Source organism: Pogona vitticeps, chromosome 4 (assembly GCF_051106095.1).
Source record: "Pogona vitticeps strain Pit_001003342236 chromosome 4, PviZW2.1, whole genome shotgun sequence".
NCBI classification, from domain to species: Eukaryota; Metazoa; Chordata; class Lepidosauria; order Squamata; family Agamidae; genus Pogona; species Pogona vitticeps.
In genome coordinates, this window is record NC_135786.1 from 126,654,338 (window position 1) to 126,670,508 (window position 16,171).

The following is a 16,171-nucleotide window of genomic DNA, read 5'->3' on the forward strand; positions in this document are numbered from 1 at the left end:
TTTTTTCCATTAAAAGAACTCTCCACCCAGGTATGTTCTGCTCCTGAGGGCAGTTAGGACACTTTTTCAGGGTGGTCACAGGGCCCCACAAGGCCCAAACACAGAAACAGACAGCCAGGCTTTTTTTAAAACCTTTTTTGTTTTCTTGGCTTGGTGTGTGTAATGTTTATCACGCTTATTTTCCCCAAACCAAGGGCTCACACTATGTCTTCTTAGCAGCAGATCACAATTGGGGCGTTCCCCCCCCTTTTTTTCTCACTGCCACCACTGGATTTCCTTTATCCACAACATATAAAGAACTTTCTTCAGACACTTGTCAGATGGCTGCCAACAGAACTGATTTATTGGAAGGTGTTAACTTTAATCAGAATCACCGGTGTTATTTATTCAATGCATATAATCAAATCATTTAAAGATCATATATCTTGCCACCTTCACCACCTGCTCTATTTATCTTGACCAGCTTATCTCTATTATTTCTCACTATCTCCTTGACTATCTATCTCTACTTCTTTCTCTGCTTCCCTCTTCCTCTTCTATTTCTCCCTGTCACCTTCCTATATTCTGCTGACTCCAGCCCTCCACTCATCTCATAGGCTCATGCAAATGAGGACCAGACTGTGAGTGACAGGAGTGATGTGGGACAACAGTGTGGTTTTTGGGGAGTGCTAGGGTGAAACTTTGGCCCTCCAGTCCTATCAGAATTTCCTATCCCTGGTGTCTACAATTCAGTTGATTCATCCAATGCCTGGGGGGGGGGGTATGTTAATACTCTCTTTAACAAGAGAAACATTCCTAGGGGTTCAGACAGGGACCTGGGTGAGAAATCCTGCTGGAAAGGCCTATCCAGTCCAGCATTTAGCAAAATGTTATTGGATGTCCATTTAAGCAGTCAGAGTTTGGTTTAGCCATTGTGGTAACAACTGAGTTTGAGGAACAAAGGGTCATTTTGCAAATGGGTTAAGCTAATGACATCTAAATGCCAGACTGACCTTGGAGGACTAGGCCCCTGACCCAGAAGACCGTATTCACTATGAAACCAGGGTGAGACACAAATTGTGATGGGGAGAGCATATGCCTGTGCACCCATTATGAACCTCTCTCAATGCACAAGGATCAAGCCCTCCCCCCCTCTGCCTGCTAGAGATTGCTGGGGTGCATGTTACAGCAAAAACCTTTCCCACCACCTCTCCCCCCCCCCCCGTTCTTAGGTGTCTGGTAACAGTCCTGTTGCTTCTACATTTCAACAGAGCAGCTGTGGGGAAACTGGGGGACCTCCAGAATGGCCAAAGACCACCATCTGTGCATCCCCTGTGGTGAAGAGACACAGGTGACTGGATTTCAGTTCACCATTGCATGTGTGGTGCTCAGGGCATGCTGCCATTTTAGCTTCTTAAAGAAGACAATGCCTTCTGCATCTTGCATGGTGGAGAACAACGAGTGAAACATGGATGATAAAGGTGGCTGTTTATATGTGGGAACTTGACATTGCTTTATATTCTACCTTCTACTGTGTGAACTAGGTTTGACAAACTCATTCAATAAAATGACAATAATATATCAGCTGCTAACAACAAATCAGAGCTGAGATATCACGAAGTCTAATAAGTCCTTTGGGTAGTGATGCAAAAAATAATAATCCACATTTCACCTCCCACACTTAATAAATTATTTCCATTGTTTCCTCCAAGGAATACAATAATCTCTTAAGACACAAGGACACACCAGATCATTTCTGCAAACTGTTTTTATTGGAATGTGTAAATTGGAATGGGCCAATGACAGAAATTTGCAGGTCCTCCATCCACTTCTTAAAATGTAGCCTGAACAGCCTCGGTCACATGCTGCTTCAGTTCCTGAAGGCTTTGTAGAGCAGAAGAGATATTCAGGACACTCCATTCTTGCCCACTCACTGTGCTAGAATGGTGGTAGGACAACAGCTCTATTTTGGCCTTTCCCAACAACCCTGCGAAGAGATGAACACTCAGTTCACATACCTTGGGAGGCAGACAGGAGAAATATGGCGCTCCAGCCCTCACAATGCTCCTAGACCCGCCAAGCTCCCTCTAGCCAAAACTGCTTCAATAATAGCAAGTAAGATGGAGCTGCCCCCTCTTGAATGGATACAGTAGAGAGGGGCTGGGGGGGGGCAAATTTCAGCTCTCCGCAGGCTGCTGGGCTGCAGTTCCCATCATCCCTCACTGCTGGCTAACGCTGGTGGGAGTTGCAGTCCAACGTATAGAGCCACCTGTTCTCTATTCCTGTAGCGATATACCTTATAAGAAGAGTTTGTACAAATGGCCATCTTCTCGAGGGTCTACTTTACATTAAATAAGCAGCCCAGAAGTCTCGCCCCAATTTCTTCACTTGCTTGGCACAGATCTCAGCACATCCCTCCCCAGAAGCTGACCCCTGAATCTCTTCAGATCATATGGTTATTTGGTTCCTGGTCTAAGATCACATCCTTCACATGAATATCCTTGGGGGATTTCCACTTTTTGTCTACCCAGCCTTGTAACATTCCCCTCCGATTGTAATCCAAGCCCTTTCTCATCTATTTCCCACACCCATCCCAGGCAACTAAGGGATGTCATAACCACAAACCCTTCCCACATATCTTTTCAGTTCCCCCAACACAGGCTAGGAGCAGTGGTCCCCAACCACGGACCAGTTTAACATGCGGGGGGGGGGGGAATCCGTGCATGCCAAGGATGGGCCGTGGGAGGGGCCATGCATCTGTGGGAGGAGCTTTGCATGTGCAGGAAGGGCCGTGCATGTGTGGGCAGGGCCGTGTGGGAGGAAGGGGCCATGGGAGGGGCCGTGAGTACATGGGAGGTGCATGCATGCATCTGCACATGCAGAAGGGCAGGAGATTTATCTCCGCAGCCTGGTCCTGGCAAGGCCATGGACTGGGACCGGTCTGTGGACGGGGGGTTTGGGACCCATGGGCTAGGGGAATGAGGCTCCAGGTAAGATGGCATTGGTACCAACAGTGCTGAGGCACCAGTCCCGGAAAGAGTCAGTAGCCAGGCAGAGCTGCTGCTAGTGGCATACAATCCAGGGCAGCTGGAACTCTGTCCCTCAGAAAACACACTTCTGGCACAGGCAGTGATCAGAAAAGCACCGCCCCTCTTTGCATTAGTTCACAGACAAGAGCTTATCTGTTGCCAGCTCCACAGCACTGAGAAGGCTGGATGGGCTGCCAGGGAGAGAAGTCCTTCTGCTCACCAATGACGGTTGGTAACAGGCTGGCACTGGAGACTTTGGCTCTGTAGAACAGCATCGTTCCAGTGAGGGGAACAGACGGTTTGAAGACTGCTCCGCTGAGGTGACACAGGACAGGAGTGCTCCCTTGCACTGAGCCAACCAGCACATAGGGGGCATCCTGGACAGCAAGTTCCAGCAGCCCCTCTTCACTACCTTCTGTCTTGTCACGGTGAGTGGCGGTGATCTGTGCAGAAAACAAGTGAAAAGTGCATGATGCCTCGCGCTACAGAGGACAGCTGTTTCCCTTCCAGAGACCAGTTGCTGAGCTCTCATTTACCATTGAGAGGAGAGCCAGAGAGGCACCAAGAACATGCATGATCACAGGTCTTTATGAAGGTAAAGGTAGCTAGAATATTTCTAGAAACACAGTTATGTGCAGTATGGAGAACCTGTACAATCAAATGGATGTCAGGAAAACCTTGCAGCTTCTTTTAAGCAGTCCACAGAAAACAGCCCCCCAAATACACCACACTGGCTGATCTTCACGCTCCCAATGGGATAGCGTTTGAATGAAGGTGGGGCGGGTGGGGTGGGGGGATCCATGTACCTTAAGCCCAGCTTCCTGTGCCAAAAGCGGCCCATTCACCAGGTTGACATTCTTCTGTGCTGTTTCTTTAAGGAGTCCCACAGCCACTGCAGGAATCAGGTAACCGCCAGCCTTTTGCAAAGTTGAACCTGGTAAGCAGGACAGATATGGTCAAATCACCCAAATGCCCCCCCTCACAAAGTGTTCTTCCCTCCCCCCTCTGTAACCAGAAGACTGGAATGATACCCATCAGCAAAGCAGAGACTCTTATCTCTAGAGCCATGCCAGGAGCATTCCCTCCCCATCCCAAACAGAACTTTGGCCCCCCAATTGCCTCTTGACAAGGAACGGACAGCTGGGTGGGCCCAGACTATCTCCTCACATCTGTCCCTTTCGCCATCTGCACTCCTTTAAGCAAGCATGGGACACTAACAAGCTCCTAGACCAGGAGTGGACAGCTATTACTGGACTGCTATTGCCAGCGTTCCTTACCACAGGCTGCATGTGGCAATAAATTACGCAGAAGTCTTCCTTTGGTTCACTGTCGTGATAATGTCAAAAGGACACAAGGAGAGGGGTTAAAAAGCTCTTAACAACCCTTAACAGAAGCAGGAAATGACACACATATAGCTCTAGAATGCCCTCGACTCGTGAAGCCTCCCTGAGCCAAAAACAGAGTTTCTTTCCTCTTCTGTGCTACCTGCTTCCCACAAGGATTAACTGCTCTTAAAAATTAACATTTATTAGGTACCAAGATGAGAGGAGGCCTTTTGTAAAACCTCAGAGCATCAGTCACAGGCCTCCTGCACAAAAGCCTTGCAATCTTGCCAGAAAGCTCTGCTCTCTGCTCTCCAAACAGGTCAATTGCAGGGAAAGATGCTTCTCCAATTGCAGGAAGACAGTTCAGACAGAAGGTTAAATGCTGAGTGGAGAAAGAAACACAAGGCAGGTAGGAAAGAGCGCCTCTGTTAGATCAGAAAGATGAATAAGCAGATGTCTATGAGTTCCGTGAATCTGGTCACACTGGAGGCAGAATTCAGCTCCCAAGAATCTAGGATTTCAGACATACAACATGGCTGCAGCAATAGTATTGAAAGCAGACAGTTAATGAATAGCAAGCTCTCAGTAAAAATATATATAGGCTGCAAAACCCAGCTTTTCTTCACACAGATTTTTTTCCCCTGTATTAAAGCACTGGTGCCTATGGGGAGGCGAGAGAATTGAGACAGAAGGGTAGACAGACTCAGAAGTGAAAAGGCTGGAGGCTAGGTCCTCCTGGTGCGAGGTCCTGGATTTCTCGTCTCACCGTGGGTGACAACTTGCACGCCTCTATTGGCAGGGTGAGTCAGGGCACACAACACAGTCCCCAGAGCTCCTGCCAGTGCGATCCATGGCTTGGTCTGGGATGCATAGGCACTGCTGAGAGCTTGCCCATTTACCTAAGGGAAGGAAGAACAAAAGCATAAGAGTGCTGCCAGGAAAGTGGGGTCCATAACCAACAGAAATCCTTTGCTCCCATTACTCATTTTACAAGGATACTCATTGCCGTCCCTCTCAAATACTTTGTGAAGGACAGGATTCTTTCCATGCCAAGCGCCTTCTACCTATGCCTTCTTCTAAATCCACCCACAAGCCCACCCTAAGGACTGCCTTAGAGCAGAGGTGTCAGTTTTAGAGCTGATCATCCCTCCTCCTTTGATAGCGGTTTTGGCCAGTTTGCCTTGGGTCAGTTCCATGGCTACAGTAACTGGCTAAACAACAGTGCTGGGAGTTAAGCCATACACAAAGTCGGGTTTGCTGAGTAAAGTATTTTTTCAGTCTGGCTCACCTTCTCTGGAAGCACAGTTAGCATCTTTTAATTTGGCCATGTTTTTACTGCAAACCACCTCAGCTCTACTGCACAGTGTACCTTGTAAAGTACTTAAAAACATAGCAAAAGCAAGTATACTGGAGTTCTGCTAGACCCCAGCTATTTCACAAATCTGTCAAGGATTAATTTCCACACTGAGGCAGAGCAAGGCCCATGATAATAAGCAGCCATATTTGACAGGTGTGGAAAATGCTGAGTCACGCAGTATGTGTATTAAATGAAGTAGTGTCTGGGGTAATGTGTATAACTGTGTGGACATGTGGAGAAGATGCAGGATCTCTTCTGATGAATGTTATGCTGCTGGTTTGTACTGCTAAAACTTCTGTATATACCGTAAATATACTTGGTGTCGGAAGAAGCTGTCTTTGTCTGTGTGATTCAGCTGGACTGCCTGGACTGGGACAAAAACTCTGCTAATTTACACCAACAAAATCAAGATCAAATTTTAGAGAAAGAATAAAATACAGACACTAAGCTTACTTTTTCCATCAAACATACTTTGTTAAAGCATCACCCAAGGAGCAGCTTGAAAGGAGGACTCACCGCCCCGACCAGTGGCTTGCCCTGGGTTAAGTCCACCAGTTGTACGGCAATCTCCTTTCCACAGCGGCTCTGGGCTTCTCTGGTGCTGGCCCCTAGGTGGGGGCAGCTGATCACATTGGGGTGGTTTATTAGTGCCTTGTCCTTGGGTGGCTCCTAGAGAGGGCAGAAAAGTTTGATTAGTTGCCTAACCCTAACCCTCACCTCCACAAGACTATTACCGACAGCACTGCACTCTCCAGTCTGTCACTGCCAACGGACCAAGGCTGAACCTTGAAAATACAGAAACTCTGAAGGCAAGTAATTCACAGGTTCCAAATTTGGGAAGTTCACCAGTCCTGGATGGGACTTCAGATCCCCTGAAAGAATAGATAGTAGCTTGGGAGCACTCCTAGATCCAAGAACATCCATGAAGGATCAAGAATCCTGTTTCTGTCATTAGCTTGGCTTGGAATGTCAGCAGTGCCCCTTCCCAATGAGGAAACTTGGCCATTGTAACACATACACTAGTAGCCTCACAAGTGGATTACTGCAATGCACTCTATGTGGGGCTCTCTGGAGGTGCTGATATCATGAGCAGAAGCAGGTTGTGTGCACAAAATATGATGCTTTTGCTGAAGAAATTCCACTGGTTGCCTTTTTGCAACCAGACCATCTTTAAGGTCTTGTTGCTAACTTGTAAAACCTTGAACACGTTGGGGCCAGATTGCCTGAATGATGCTCTTCCCCATTTAGAAGACTACTGGAAAATGCTGCGCTCTGATCGCTTGGGGCAGATGCTGGTAGTGCACCACATTCACCAGATCACCCTAAGGCAGTGACCCAGAAACAAAGGTTTTCTGTGATGGCTCCTTGTCTTTTGGAATGGCTGCCCCCCTGGTGTGTTTTCAAGGTCTTCTGAAGACAGCTTTTGCAAGGTTCGATGTGGGATCTTACAGCTGATGCTTGCTTGTTGTTTTATATTTTTGAAACAAGATTACAAAGCGATTAGTCTTAATAAGAAACATTAGAATTTTTTAAAGGTACATACATAAATGAAAGAGCCTCCTTGCCAAATGTAGCAAAAACTAGAAGACACTTTGCCCAGCCTTGACTGCACTCTCCTGGGAAATCCATGGAGAAAGTATGGATGTGGGAGTCTTAAAGCATGGCATGGCCTCTGCTCCCTCCCTCTGTCCAGCAGAACCCTATGCCTGGAAGCATTCACAACCTGAGAGTCCCCTTCCTCAAATGTTTCCATCCATGCGAGTCATTCCTTCACAAGGCTAATGTTCCCCTGTTTAAGGCAGACAGACATCACCCCGCCCAAAGTCATTAACGTGTAATTGGAGATAGGGAGGGGGCTGGCAGTCTTGGCCTAGAGACCAAATGGTTCTTCCCCGTGTTAGAAAGAATCTTCACCCACTCAGCCAGGCAAGGATAAGCAAGGCTCACTTGAGGTCTCAGATAACAGAAACATGTCCCATCTCGCTCCCACCTCTCGCCCTGAGGAAGAATAGGAAGGAAAACTAAGTGTCCCAAAGCCTCACCTCTGTGAAAACATCAAGGGCTGCTCCCCCGCACTGGCCAGACTGAAGGGCCCTCAGAAGGGCCCCCTCATCCACAATGCCACCTCGAGCGCAGTTGATCACCTGGACCCCAGGCCGGCATTGGGCAAAAGTGGCATCATTCAGGAGTCCTGGAAAGGAAACAACAGTGAAATGAGAGGATTCCTACACACCCTCCAGGTCCACGCCGGCCACAAGCACATACCAGGTGCTTCAACCATCAGCGTTACCAGTCATCATGGAGAGGGGGGTGAGATTCCATTTCCACAATTACACCAGCCCAGACAGCAGACTTAAATGCCATCCTGAGAATCCATGATTCCTGGTTTGTTAGTTTAAAAAAAACATATTTCTAACCATTAACACTAGAGCTGACAATGTACAGGCAGCACCTGGTGAAGTCTCTGAAGAAACAGTGGAGACAAAAAAAGCCAACTCTTCCCCTGACCTTCACAAGTAGCAAAGAAGGAAGTATGTTCTATAAGTTATGCTTATTTTTCATTATTTCTCTGGCCACAGAATTCAAGTGTTCTTGATACAGAATTTAACCTCTAGCCCAGAATCTAGCTTCCCCATTCAATGTCACTAGCTGACCCTTTCACTTTCATAACTCAACCTCCCTTGTGGTTTTGGGTCTTCCTCGTGTCTGTCCGCTGCTTTCTACACACCAACCCATGCAAGATGTCTTATTTTTATTGAATCCCACCATCTGCAAGCAAGTTGTCAAGGCCCATCTCCCAAAAGATGAAGTTTTGCTGCCCTTACTGTCCACTCACACAATTCTCCCCGACACAAAAAAATGAGGTGTGCATGTCTGCACAAGTAGATGTGCATATGCACGTACACAAAGAGTCCAAAACCCTGCAAAGGTCCCTCTGTGATGGCTAGTGTCCTCTTTTTTTTAAATCCCAGGCAGCATCTCTTACCTGTGGTGGAAGGCAGGAGTGGGGTGTGAACTGTGATGAAATCACACAGTGGCCAGATCTGTTCCAGAGACAGCTGTTCTACACCAAAGCTAGCAGACTCCTCAGGAGTGATGATGGGGTCGTAGCCTATGGTCTAAAGACACAGCAGTGGGGCAGGTGGGTGGAAGAAGGGAGTCCATTCTTTAAAATGCCAAGGTGACTTCTGCCTGCCAGTAACCACCCGTGGTCGCTTTAAAGGTTTGCTTACCTTCATGCCAAAGGACTGCATCCGGATGGCCACTTCTCGCCCAATCCTGCCGAGGCCTAGAATGCCCAGCGTCTTCCCCTGAAGCTCCATCCCCATGAACTAGGGTGGAAAGGACACACTGGTGGGAAATTGCTCCACGCTGTGCGGCATGCCTCCCTGCCCCAGCATCATCACAAGGAAGCAAGTAATGGTGAAAGCGCCAGCCCCTTACCTTCTTGCGGTCCCATTTCCCTTCCTTCATTGAAGATGCAGCCTGGGGGATTTGCCTAAAACAAGAGTCTCTATTTTAGCAAGACCCAACAAGTGCCCCAGACTGTAGCAGAGGAACTAACTGCATGACTAGAATGAAAAATCCTAATTTTAAGAATGAAAACGGAGCAGTTTCATCTGCCCCACCTGCTTTTTTCCCTTGCACCCCACACCTCCTAGCAATTCCAGAGACGTTTGCAGGAGCATATATTCTGCAAGAGGAGAGTGTTGCTCAAAGAGCTGATCCTCGGTATGATGGTAACAGGAGAAAGGGCTAAGTGTCCTTTCCTCATCGGTGCTCTGCTCCACATCATCTCCTCTCAATGCCACTCTTCCGCAAGAAGAAATGTAGCTGCCCTGACTTGTCTGCACATACTTGCATGTAACGAGGAGCGGTCAACCTTTCCCAGGCTCTTTGACCCACAAGCAAAACATGGTTTCAGATCAGGACAATGGCAGCCCAAGGTGCTGCTGGGGTGCCACTTTCTCGGGCAGAAGCCAGGACACTTACCGGGCCAGACTCATGATCATGCCACATGTCAGCTCCGCTGCACTGAGGCTGTTGCCAGTGGGTGTGCTGAGGACCAAAGCAGAGAGAGGGGAACGTTGGACTTGGTAGGAAGGGCAAAGACAGCGTCCAGCGCTTGTGGGGTCCAAGGTTTCCTTGCCAAAAGTCATGCTTTCCACCCTGACAGAAGCTGAATAATTGCAATTAGAGGAAAAAGCTCGCTCCAGGCTGCAAGACGTTAAGTACTCCAGGGTCAAACCTTCATCACAGCCCCTGGCACTGAAACTCTGGGATGCAGTGCTCCGAATATATTCTTGGAGGAGAGCCCTCTCTTGAGATTCGACCGAAACGAGGGGCTCAACCATATAACGAGGAGTCTGCTTAAGGGGGCCTCTCTCAGGGAACCTTCTTGACCCACCACTCTTTTGCTTTCATGCCTAATTGGCAGTATGGAAAACCTCTCATGTAAAAGAGCCGGCACCTTTCTGCTCTGATCCCCACAATGTGTCCATAAATACCTGCACAGGCAAAATGACATGGCCTGCCATTTTAAAGCTAAGGGGAATCCCTTCCTCTCCCCTTTCCTCCCCAGCCCCCATTTCCTTCTGAGGTGTAACAAACCTTTCCCATCCAGGGCAGATGAACTGTGCTGCCGAGCTCACCAAGATGGTGAGCCATAATTTAGCACTAGAGGTGTGAGCCTAGGAGAGCTGTAGGCTTGCACCCACCCAACCTCTCCATTGCATTTGTGAGGAGGACACTGGAAATTCCCCTTCTGTTTTTAGTTAAGTGCCATCACGAAAAGACAGAAAGCATAAAAATCATTGTTTGAATTACAAACCAACATTAAAGCACAGTTTACTATCACAAGCCAACCAGAGTGGCATCAAGGCAAGAGTAAGACTTACATCCCCTCCAGCCACAACTCCATATATAATGCTCTGACGCTGTATTTGCTTTGTCTGGCAAAAGTTCTTCCTCAACCCTAACAGACCACATAATATATCACTCAGGTAGCTTATATGGTTCAAAAACCTCTTGATAAGCTAAAAGCATTCCCTAGTAGCCAGGCAGTGTTTTCTTAAGCTCAAGCTGTTAATTATTTTTCCTTCAGATTTTTCCAGATCTTGCTCCCATCTGAGATATCATGACTGAGATATTGCTTTTTGCCAAACAAGGGGAAAAGGGAATTTCAGCTGTAGTTCTAGTGCTGCCCTTAGCCCAGCCCCTTTATTGCCATTAAAATCTCATGACAAGAGGAAACGATAATGCCTGATGTTCAAGGAAGGAAGGGACCCCTTGTTGAGCAAACAAATGAAAGAAAATATCAGACAGATATGGCACAGTTGTATTCCTGCACAGCAACAACATTTTCAAAATGCTAATTAAACATCTGAAAATAGTTAATGCATTAAAAATATTGTGGGGGTGTTTCCCCCCCCAAGAGAAAGAGTGGGTGACCTGGTGAAGAGTGGAGCAGGTCCCTGCCGACAGAGGCAGCTGTACAACAACTGATCCCAAAAGCAACCTTTCTCCAAATCTCCAAGACCAGGATCAGGGAGCACCTCCCTTTGGGGCACTTCCCTCAATCCAGCAGAGACCCACCTTTTGCTCCAGCTGTGGGGAAGGGAGAATTTCTATCCCTTCTCCCCCTACAGACCTTGGCGGGAGTTGAGAACTGGTTTAGTATTTGTTCCTGAAATCTCAGTGGGGCTGGGTGTTCATAGTCCCAGATGTTGTGCTTTTTGAGTCATTGCAAAAGGCAGTGAGGAAGGGGGGCTGTTAAGAACAGAGACAGACATACTAAATAATCCCCCATCCTGTAAAGCAATATGGACAGCAGGAAGGAAAAGCTGAACATTTGTAGAAACAAGCATGTGCACTACAGCTCGGCAGTAGCATGCTGAATGTCTCCCATTCAGTCTCTGGCATCTCCAGTTAAACAGAAGCAATCAGCTGGTGATGGACGTACCTTCTGCCAGTCTGCCCCACTGCCAGCACCGTTGTGACAAAAACTGGGCTAGGTACAAAAACAGCTGAACCTGGAAAAAATCAGGTTCTTTCACTTACAGTCGTAATAACGTACCATATTTTCACTGAACAATGAAAGAAATTTGTAGCCCAGAAGACAGAGGGGTCATTCAATCATTCCATGGGGAGGAGGGGATCATTCTCCTAGTGGGGAAGAATGAAGGATTCCAGCCCTGAGAGAATATGGACACAACTTGGCTGTGGAGGAGTACATCAAAAGAAGCCCTATCTTTCTCTCGAGAGACAAAGACCAGGGTTTTTCTCCTTTAGGTGCTCAGAATGCTTCACTGCCAAGACTTCCCTTTTGGCTAAAGTGATCTTTTGGACCACCAAAGTGCTCCAAGGCCACACCCCCTCCTCATGTGCCTCTCTAGGAAACATGGTGAAATATCGATGCCAAATGTGGGATTTCACAACTGCAGGCTTTGAGCTGGAGAAGGAAAGAGAGGGAGTGCCCCTGCCGAGGCACCACACAAGATGCGGAAGGAGAGGCAGGGTCAGGCTCCTAGAGTTTGCAAGCTTTGACCTGGGGACCAAGACCGGGTAAAAATGTGTGGAACTGGGTAGGGGAGAAGAGAACGACATGTAAAATACTGGAACACAACAGGCTGACAATGATGTTGTCAAGATCCTCTATCGTAACTGAGTGAAAAAAGGAGGCAATACTATTGAAAAGAGGAAGGGGAGAAGCAGACAAAAAGTCCAGAAAGGTGTAAATGGTGTGTTATCAGAACCATCCATCTTCTCACCCTTGGGACCATGAAGCTGTCAGTCCTCTGTTTTTCCACTGCACTGCCTGGCATGGGCAAGAGCCAACGTGTGGCTCCATCCCACCTACAGCCTTCCTCTGGTCTCTTATAACCCTCTCTCCCACTTGAGAAATGGCCTGGCAGCTTACTTCATGACCAGGATGCCTTTCCTTGTAGCAGCTTCAACATCGACATTGTCCACACCAGTGCCAGCTCTCCCAATGACCTGCAGCTTCTCAGCGGCATTTATGATGTCTGCAGTGACTTTGGTTGCGGATCGTACAATGAGGCCGTCACAATCCTAAAAAGAGAGTAAATGGGCTGAGCAATCAGACCAGAGGTGAGCAAAGTGCCGCCCAGAGACCTAGAAGCTTAGGCTGAGCCTATAGCACGACCCTTTGCATAGCTCACTGTCCCTCCCAGTCCTATCTCCAAGCCTTTGGCGGCCGCAGTCTTCAAGAATGGGAAGTCTTCCCCAAGGTAATCTAAGACAACCATCAGTGAAAGCCGAGTTTTGCAATCTAAATATAAATCATGCACATCCAGAAGCTATAATGTAACATTGCTCCTGTGACATAATCCTAAAAATGTTGCTGTTTTGTCCTCTTTTTTTGTACATGATGATGAGCAAGAAACTAGAGAGGCTACCAAAGCACCATTCTTCCCAGCCACTGGAAATCGTATCCAGCCAAGCACAAGGGAAGTTAGCAGGTTTCCCCCTTACACTCTCATGAAAGATTTAGAGGCAGCCCTACTGGTTCATTGGTTGAAGGCGGGGTGGGGCAAGAGCCATATGTAGTTTGGGCAATGTAATCATTCACTCAGGATGAGGAAGATGTCACAAATAGCCTGGCAGCTCTTCACATTCTCCAGAATTTCAGGCTCAACCTCAGGGACAGGCAAAATGGGGTGCAGGGGAAAGCGAAAGGGGAAAAAGAAGAAACAGTTGAGCGTGACAGAAAACCCACAACGTCTGTACATTTGAGTCAAAACCAGATGCACCAACAGTTCTTTTCCACATTTTAAGACTATTTATAAGTACCTTCTGTTGCTTGTACCTGTCTCCAGTTCTGTGCAAGTGTCCCTTGCAAGAAAGAATGACAAATTGGCAGCCCTTACAAAGTGTGATGACAGTTTCCAGTCTTGCACCTAGATAATGAGTCAAATCAAACTGTGCACTACGGTCTATAGTGGATAGAGGAATTAATCCCCAGTGCTAAGTCCCATCTTCAGGTGAGAGTGAGACATTTCTCACTAACTTGAGAATCCTTCCTCCCCGGAAGCTACATTTAAGACTTAGTCTGGATCCAATGTTGACAAACTGCAGTACGTGTATAATGGTATGCAGTACAAACACTTAATGTTATTGGCACTCATGCCACGAGGCACCCAAGTCTTCATTGCACGTGCAGAAATTTTGCAGAAACTCCAAGATGGAGTTCCTGCGGTTAGCACCTGAGAATGGGATTTAGCGGGGGCAGGGGGGGTGGTTGCCCAGCTGATGATTCCAGCATCCAACCTCAAATTCAGTCAAGCTAAGTGCTGGCTGGACAGCTCTGTGGTTTAGGTCTCTGGCTGCAGAGCCAGACACTGGAAGTCTTCGTAATCAAATTGCCTTGAATGATGTGTTCTACTTTACATTTCTTAGCAACTATGGGGCAAAGTGCAGTAACCATTTAGCATTAGAGTAGGCATTTCTCGCTTTAAACTGTTTTTTCTTTTAACAAATCTAGTTTGCCTGTGGACAATGTGTCTCAATATCTGTAAGTCATTGAAAACCTTATTTTCTATGTCACCACATGTCAAAAGAGAGACCCAGTCACCTTCACATACATGTAACTTGTAAATTCACCAACGATTCTAAGGGCACAGGCTTATGTTCCAGGAGAAAACGTGCAAAATACTGACCTCTTGTGAGGAGCTAAACTTCATGTCCTACATTTTCAGGGTTTGTTATAGAAATCCCACCCCTTTAAGGCTTCCCTAGTCACCCCAGCCTTGGCTAACACTAACCAACTATTTCCACCATTTCGCATTCCCTGTTTCCTACTTCCAGCACACCCAGTCTGCTGGAGGGCAGGAAAGGGAGTTGGCCTACAAGTTGCAACAGCTGTCGGGGCCAAGCATTTCTGCTGCCTGAGACAGAAAATGCAGCCACTTCCCAAACATGCTCCCCTTGTGCTACACTCCAGCATGCCTACACTCAGGTACAAACCGTCCATGACCTTATTCAGGTATGGGCAGAAAGAAAAGAAAAGGGCCACAGGCTCCCACTGAATTTCAACAGAAACACAGCACAGTGTCAGGTGAGGGGCAAACGTCTCCTGAAAGGAACTGGGACCGATCATTCAGATTCAACTCACCACCGGCTCCAGACTCCAATCTCACTTTTACTGCGGGGCGGGGAGGCGGGGCGGGAGTAAAAGGCTGCACTTGGGCCTCCACCGCAACCATTTCCCGAACACAGCAACCTCTACTACGTGTGCATGTAGGATTTAACATTCTCCCCTATCTCAGCCCCACGATCTTTGCAGTTTGGGTGCTCCTACGCCACTCCGCCAAGGGAATGGCATGTTACTAAACGACAATAGATCGGTAAGTTTTAAAGGGGTCGTTCAGGCACTTAGTTATGCTATGAACGGCGTGTCTCCGATCATGTGCAAAGTGTCCTCTCTTCACTATGACGCCGAATAGTTCAGGACGCACCCCAAACTTCATGGCTCTGCGTCTGAGCTCCATAAAGGGCGGGAGGAGGGGGGAGCCGCGGGAGAGAGAGAGCAAAGAAACACACGCCTTGCAGTGTCCAGAGTGGGACTCCACACTCTTTCCAGCCAGGGGGTCACGACGATCGGCGAAGTAGGGAGGCAGGTAGCGGAGCTCGTCTGCCCGCGAAAGTGACGGCTGGCTGCCGATCCTTCCTTTCCGCCTCCCACCCCCACCCCCACCCCGTCATCTTCTGGAGGCTGGGGAGAGGGAAGGGGCGCTACTTTTCGAGCTCCCACCCCACACACACACGCGGGCGGGCGCGCTTTTCTGTGCGGTCTTACTTTGATCTCGGCCAGCAGCTGCTCCTTGCTGAGGTTGGCCTTCTCTAGGACGCGGATGCCGGCCGCCTGCAGGATCTGCTTGCAGCAGGGGTCCAGGCTGTCGCTGATCAGCACCTTCGTCAGAGTCGTCGCCGCGCTCGGCGCCATCCTCGCCTCTCGCTTCGTTCGCGCCGGGGAAAGGGAGCCAGCTCGCCTCCTCGGGGCGCGATAAAGGCAAGGCTTCTCGCTCCGTCCTATTGGAGCAGAGCGCCCTGGTCCCACCTCCGCCCCCTTTTCCCACCGCCGCCCGCACCCCCCCCCCACCGGGAACTTTCCCCGCGCCAGCGTCGGAGTCTAGGCTCGGCCCCTCCGCGAGCGGCGCGGCTTTGTCGCCCCGGGCCAGGCGGGGGCCTCGACGCCGCGCACGCCTCCGTTCTCACGAACAAGAGGCGGCGCGGTTCCGCCGGCCCTGCGCCGCCGCGAGCCATCGCGCCCAGCCGCCCTCGAGGGCGAAAGGGCTTGACGGAGGAGCCGAGCGACGCGGCCACGGAGCCTGGGGGGGCCCCTCCGGGGACCTGTCGCGGGGCGTCGACACGTGGCGGTGCTTCTCCGCCTGCCGGGCACCGTCCGCCACACACATATAGCTGAGCTTTGGCGCCCATCCCCGTGGGATCAGAGCGCGTCT

General features: G+C 48.9%; 1 protein-coding gene across 1 annotated transcript; it reads right to left on the reverse strand.

Moving 5' to 3' along the window:
* Nucleotides 1-1,729: 1,729 nt before the first annotated feature.
* On the reverse strand, nucleotides 1,730-15,716 carry PHGDH (phosphoglycerate dehydrogenase). Its single transcript, XM_020813179.3, has 12 exons — nucleotides 15,508-15,716; nucleotides 12,610-12,761; nucleotides 9,684-9,749; nucleotides 9,135-9,189; nucleotides 8,924-9,022; nucleotides 8,677-8,809; nucleotides 7,733-7,881; nucleotides 6,207-6,359; nucleotides 5,100-5,232; nucleotides 3,815-3,942; nucleotides 3,229-3,451; nucleotides 1,730-1,966 (listed from the first exon to the last, which is right to left on the reverse strand). Exons 1-12 carry the CDS (start codon nucleotides 15,652-15,654, stop codon nucleotides 1,812-1,814), a joined length of 1,593 nt encoding a protein of 530 aa, XP_020668838.3. The 5' UTR covers nucleotides 15,655-15,716; the 3' UTR covers nucleotides 1,730-1,811.
* Nucleotides 15,717-16,171: the final 455 nt, after the last annotated feature.

Bases quoted from the DNA above. Each gene is read 5' to 3' on its own strand.
- PHGDH (XM_020813179.3), bottom strand. From the start codon at position 15,654: ATGGCGCCGAGCGCGGCGACGACTCTGACGAAGGTGCTGATCAGCGAC. The intron at 6,360-7,732 runs GTGAGGCTTTGG...TGCCCTCTCTAG, and splicing joins CCCTTGATGTTTTCACAGAG to GAGCCACCCAAGGACAAGGC. The intron at 3,943-5,099 runs GTGAGACGAGAA...CCTGCTTACCAG, and splicing joins CGTGCAAGTTGTCACCCACG to GTTCAACTTTGCAAAAGGCT.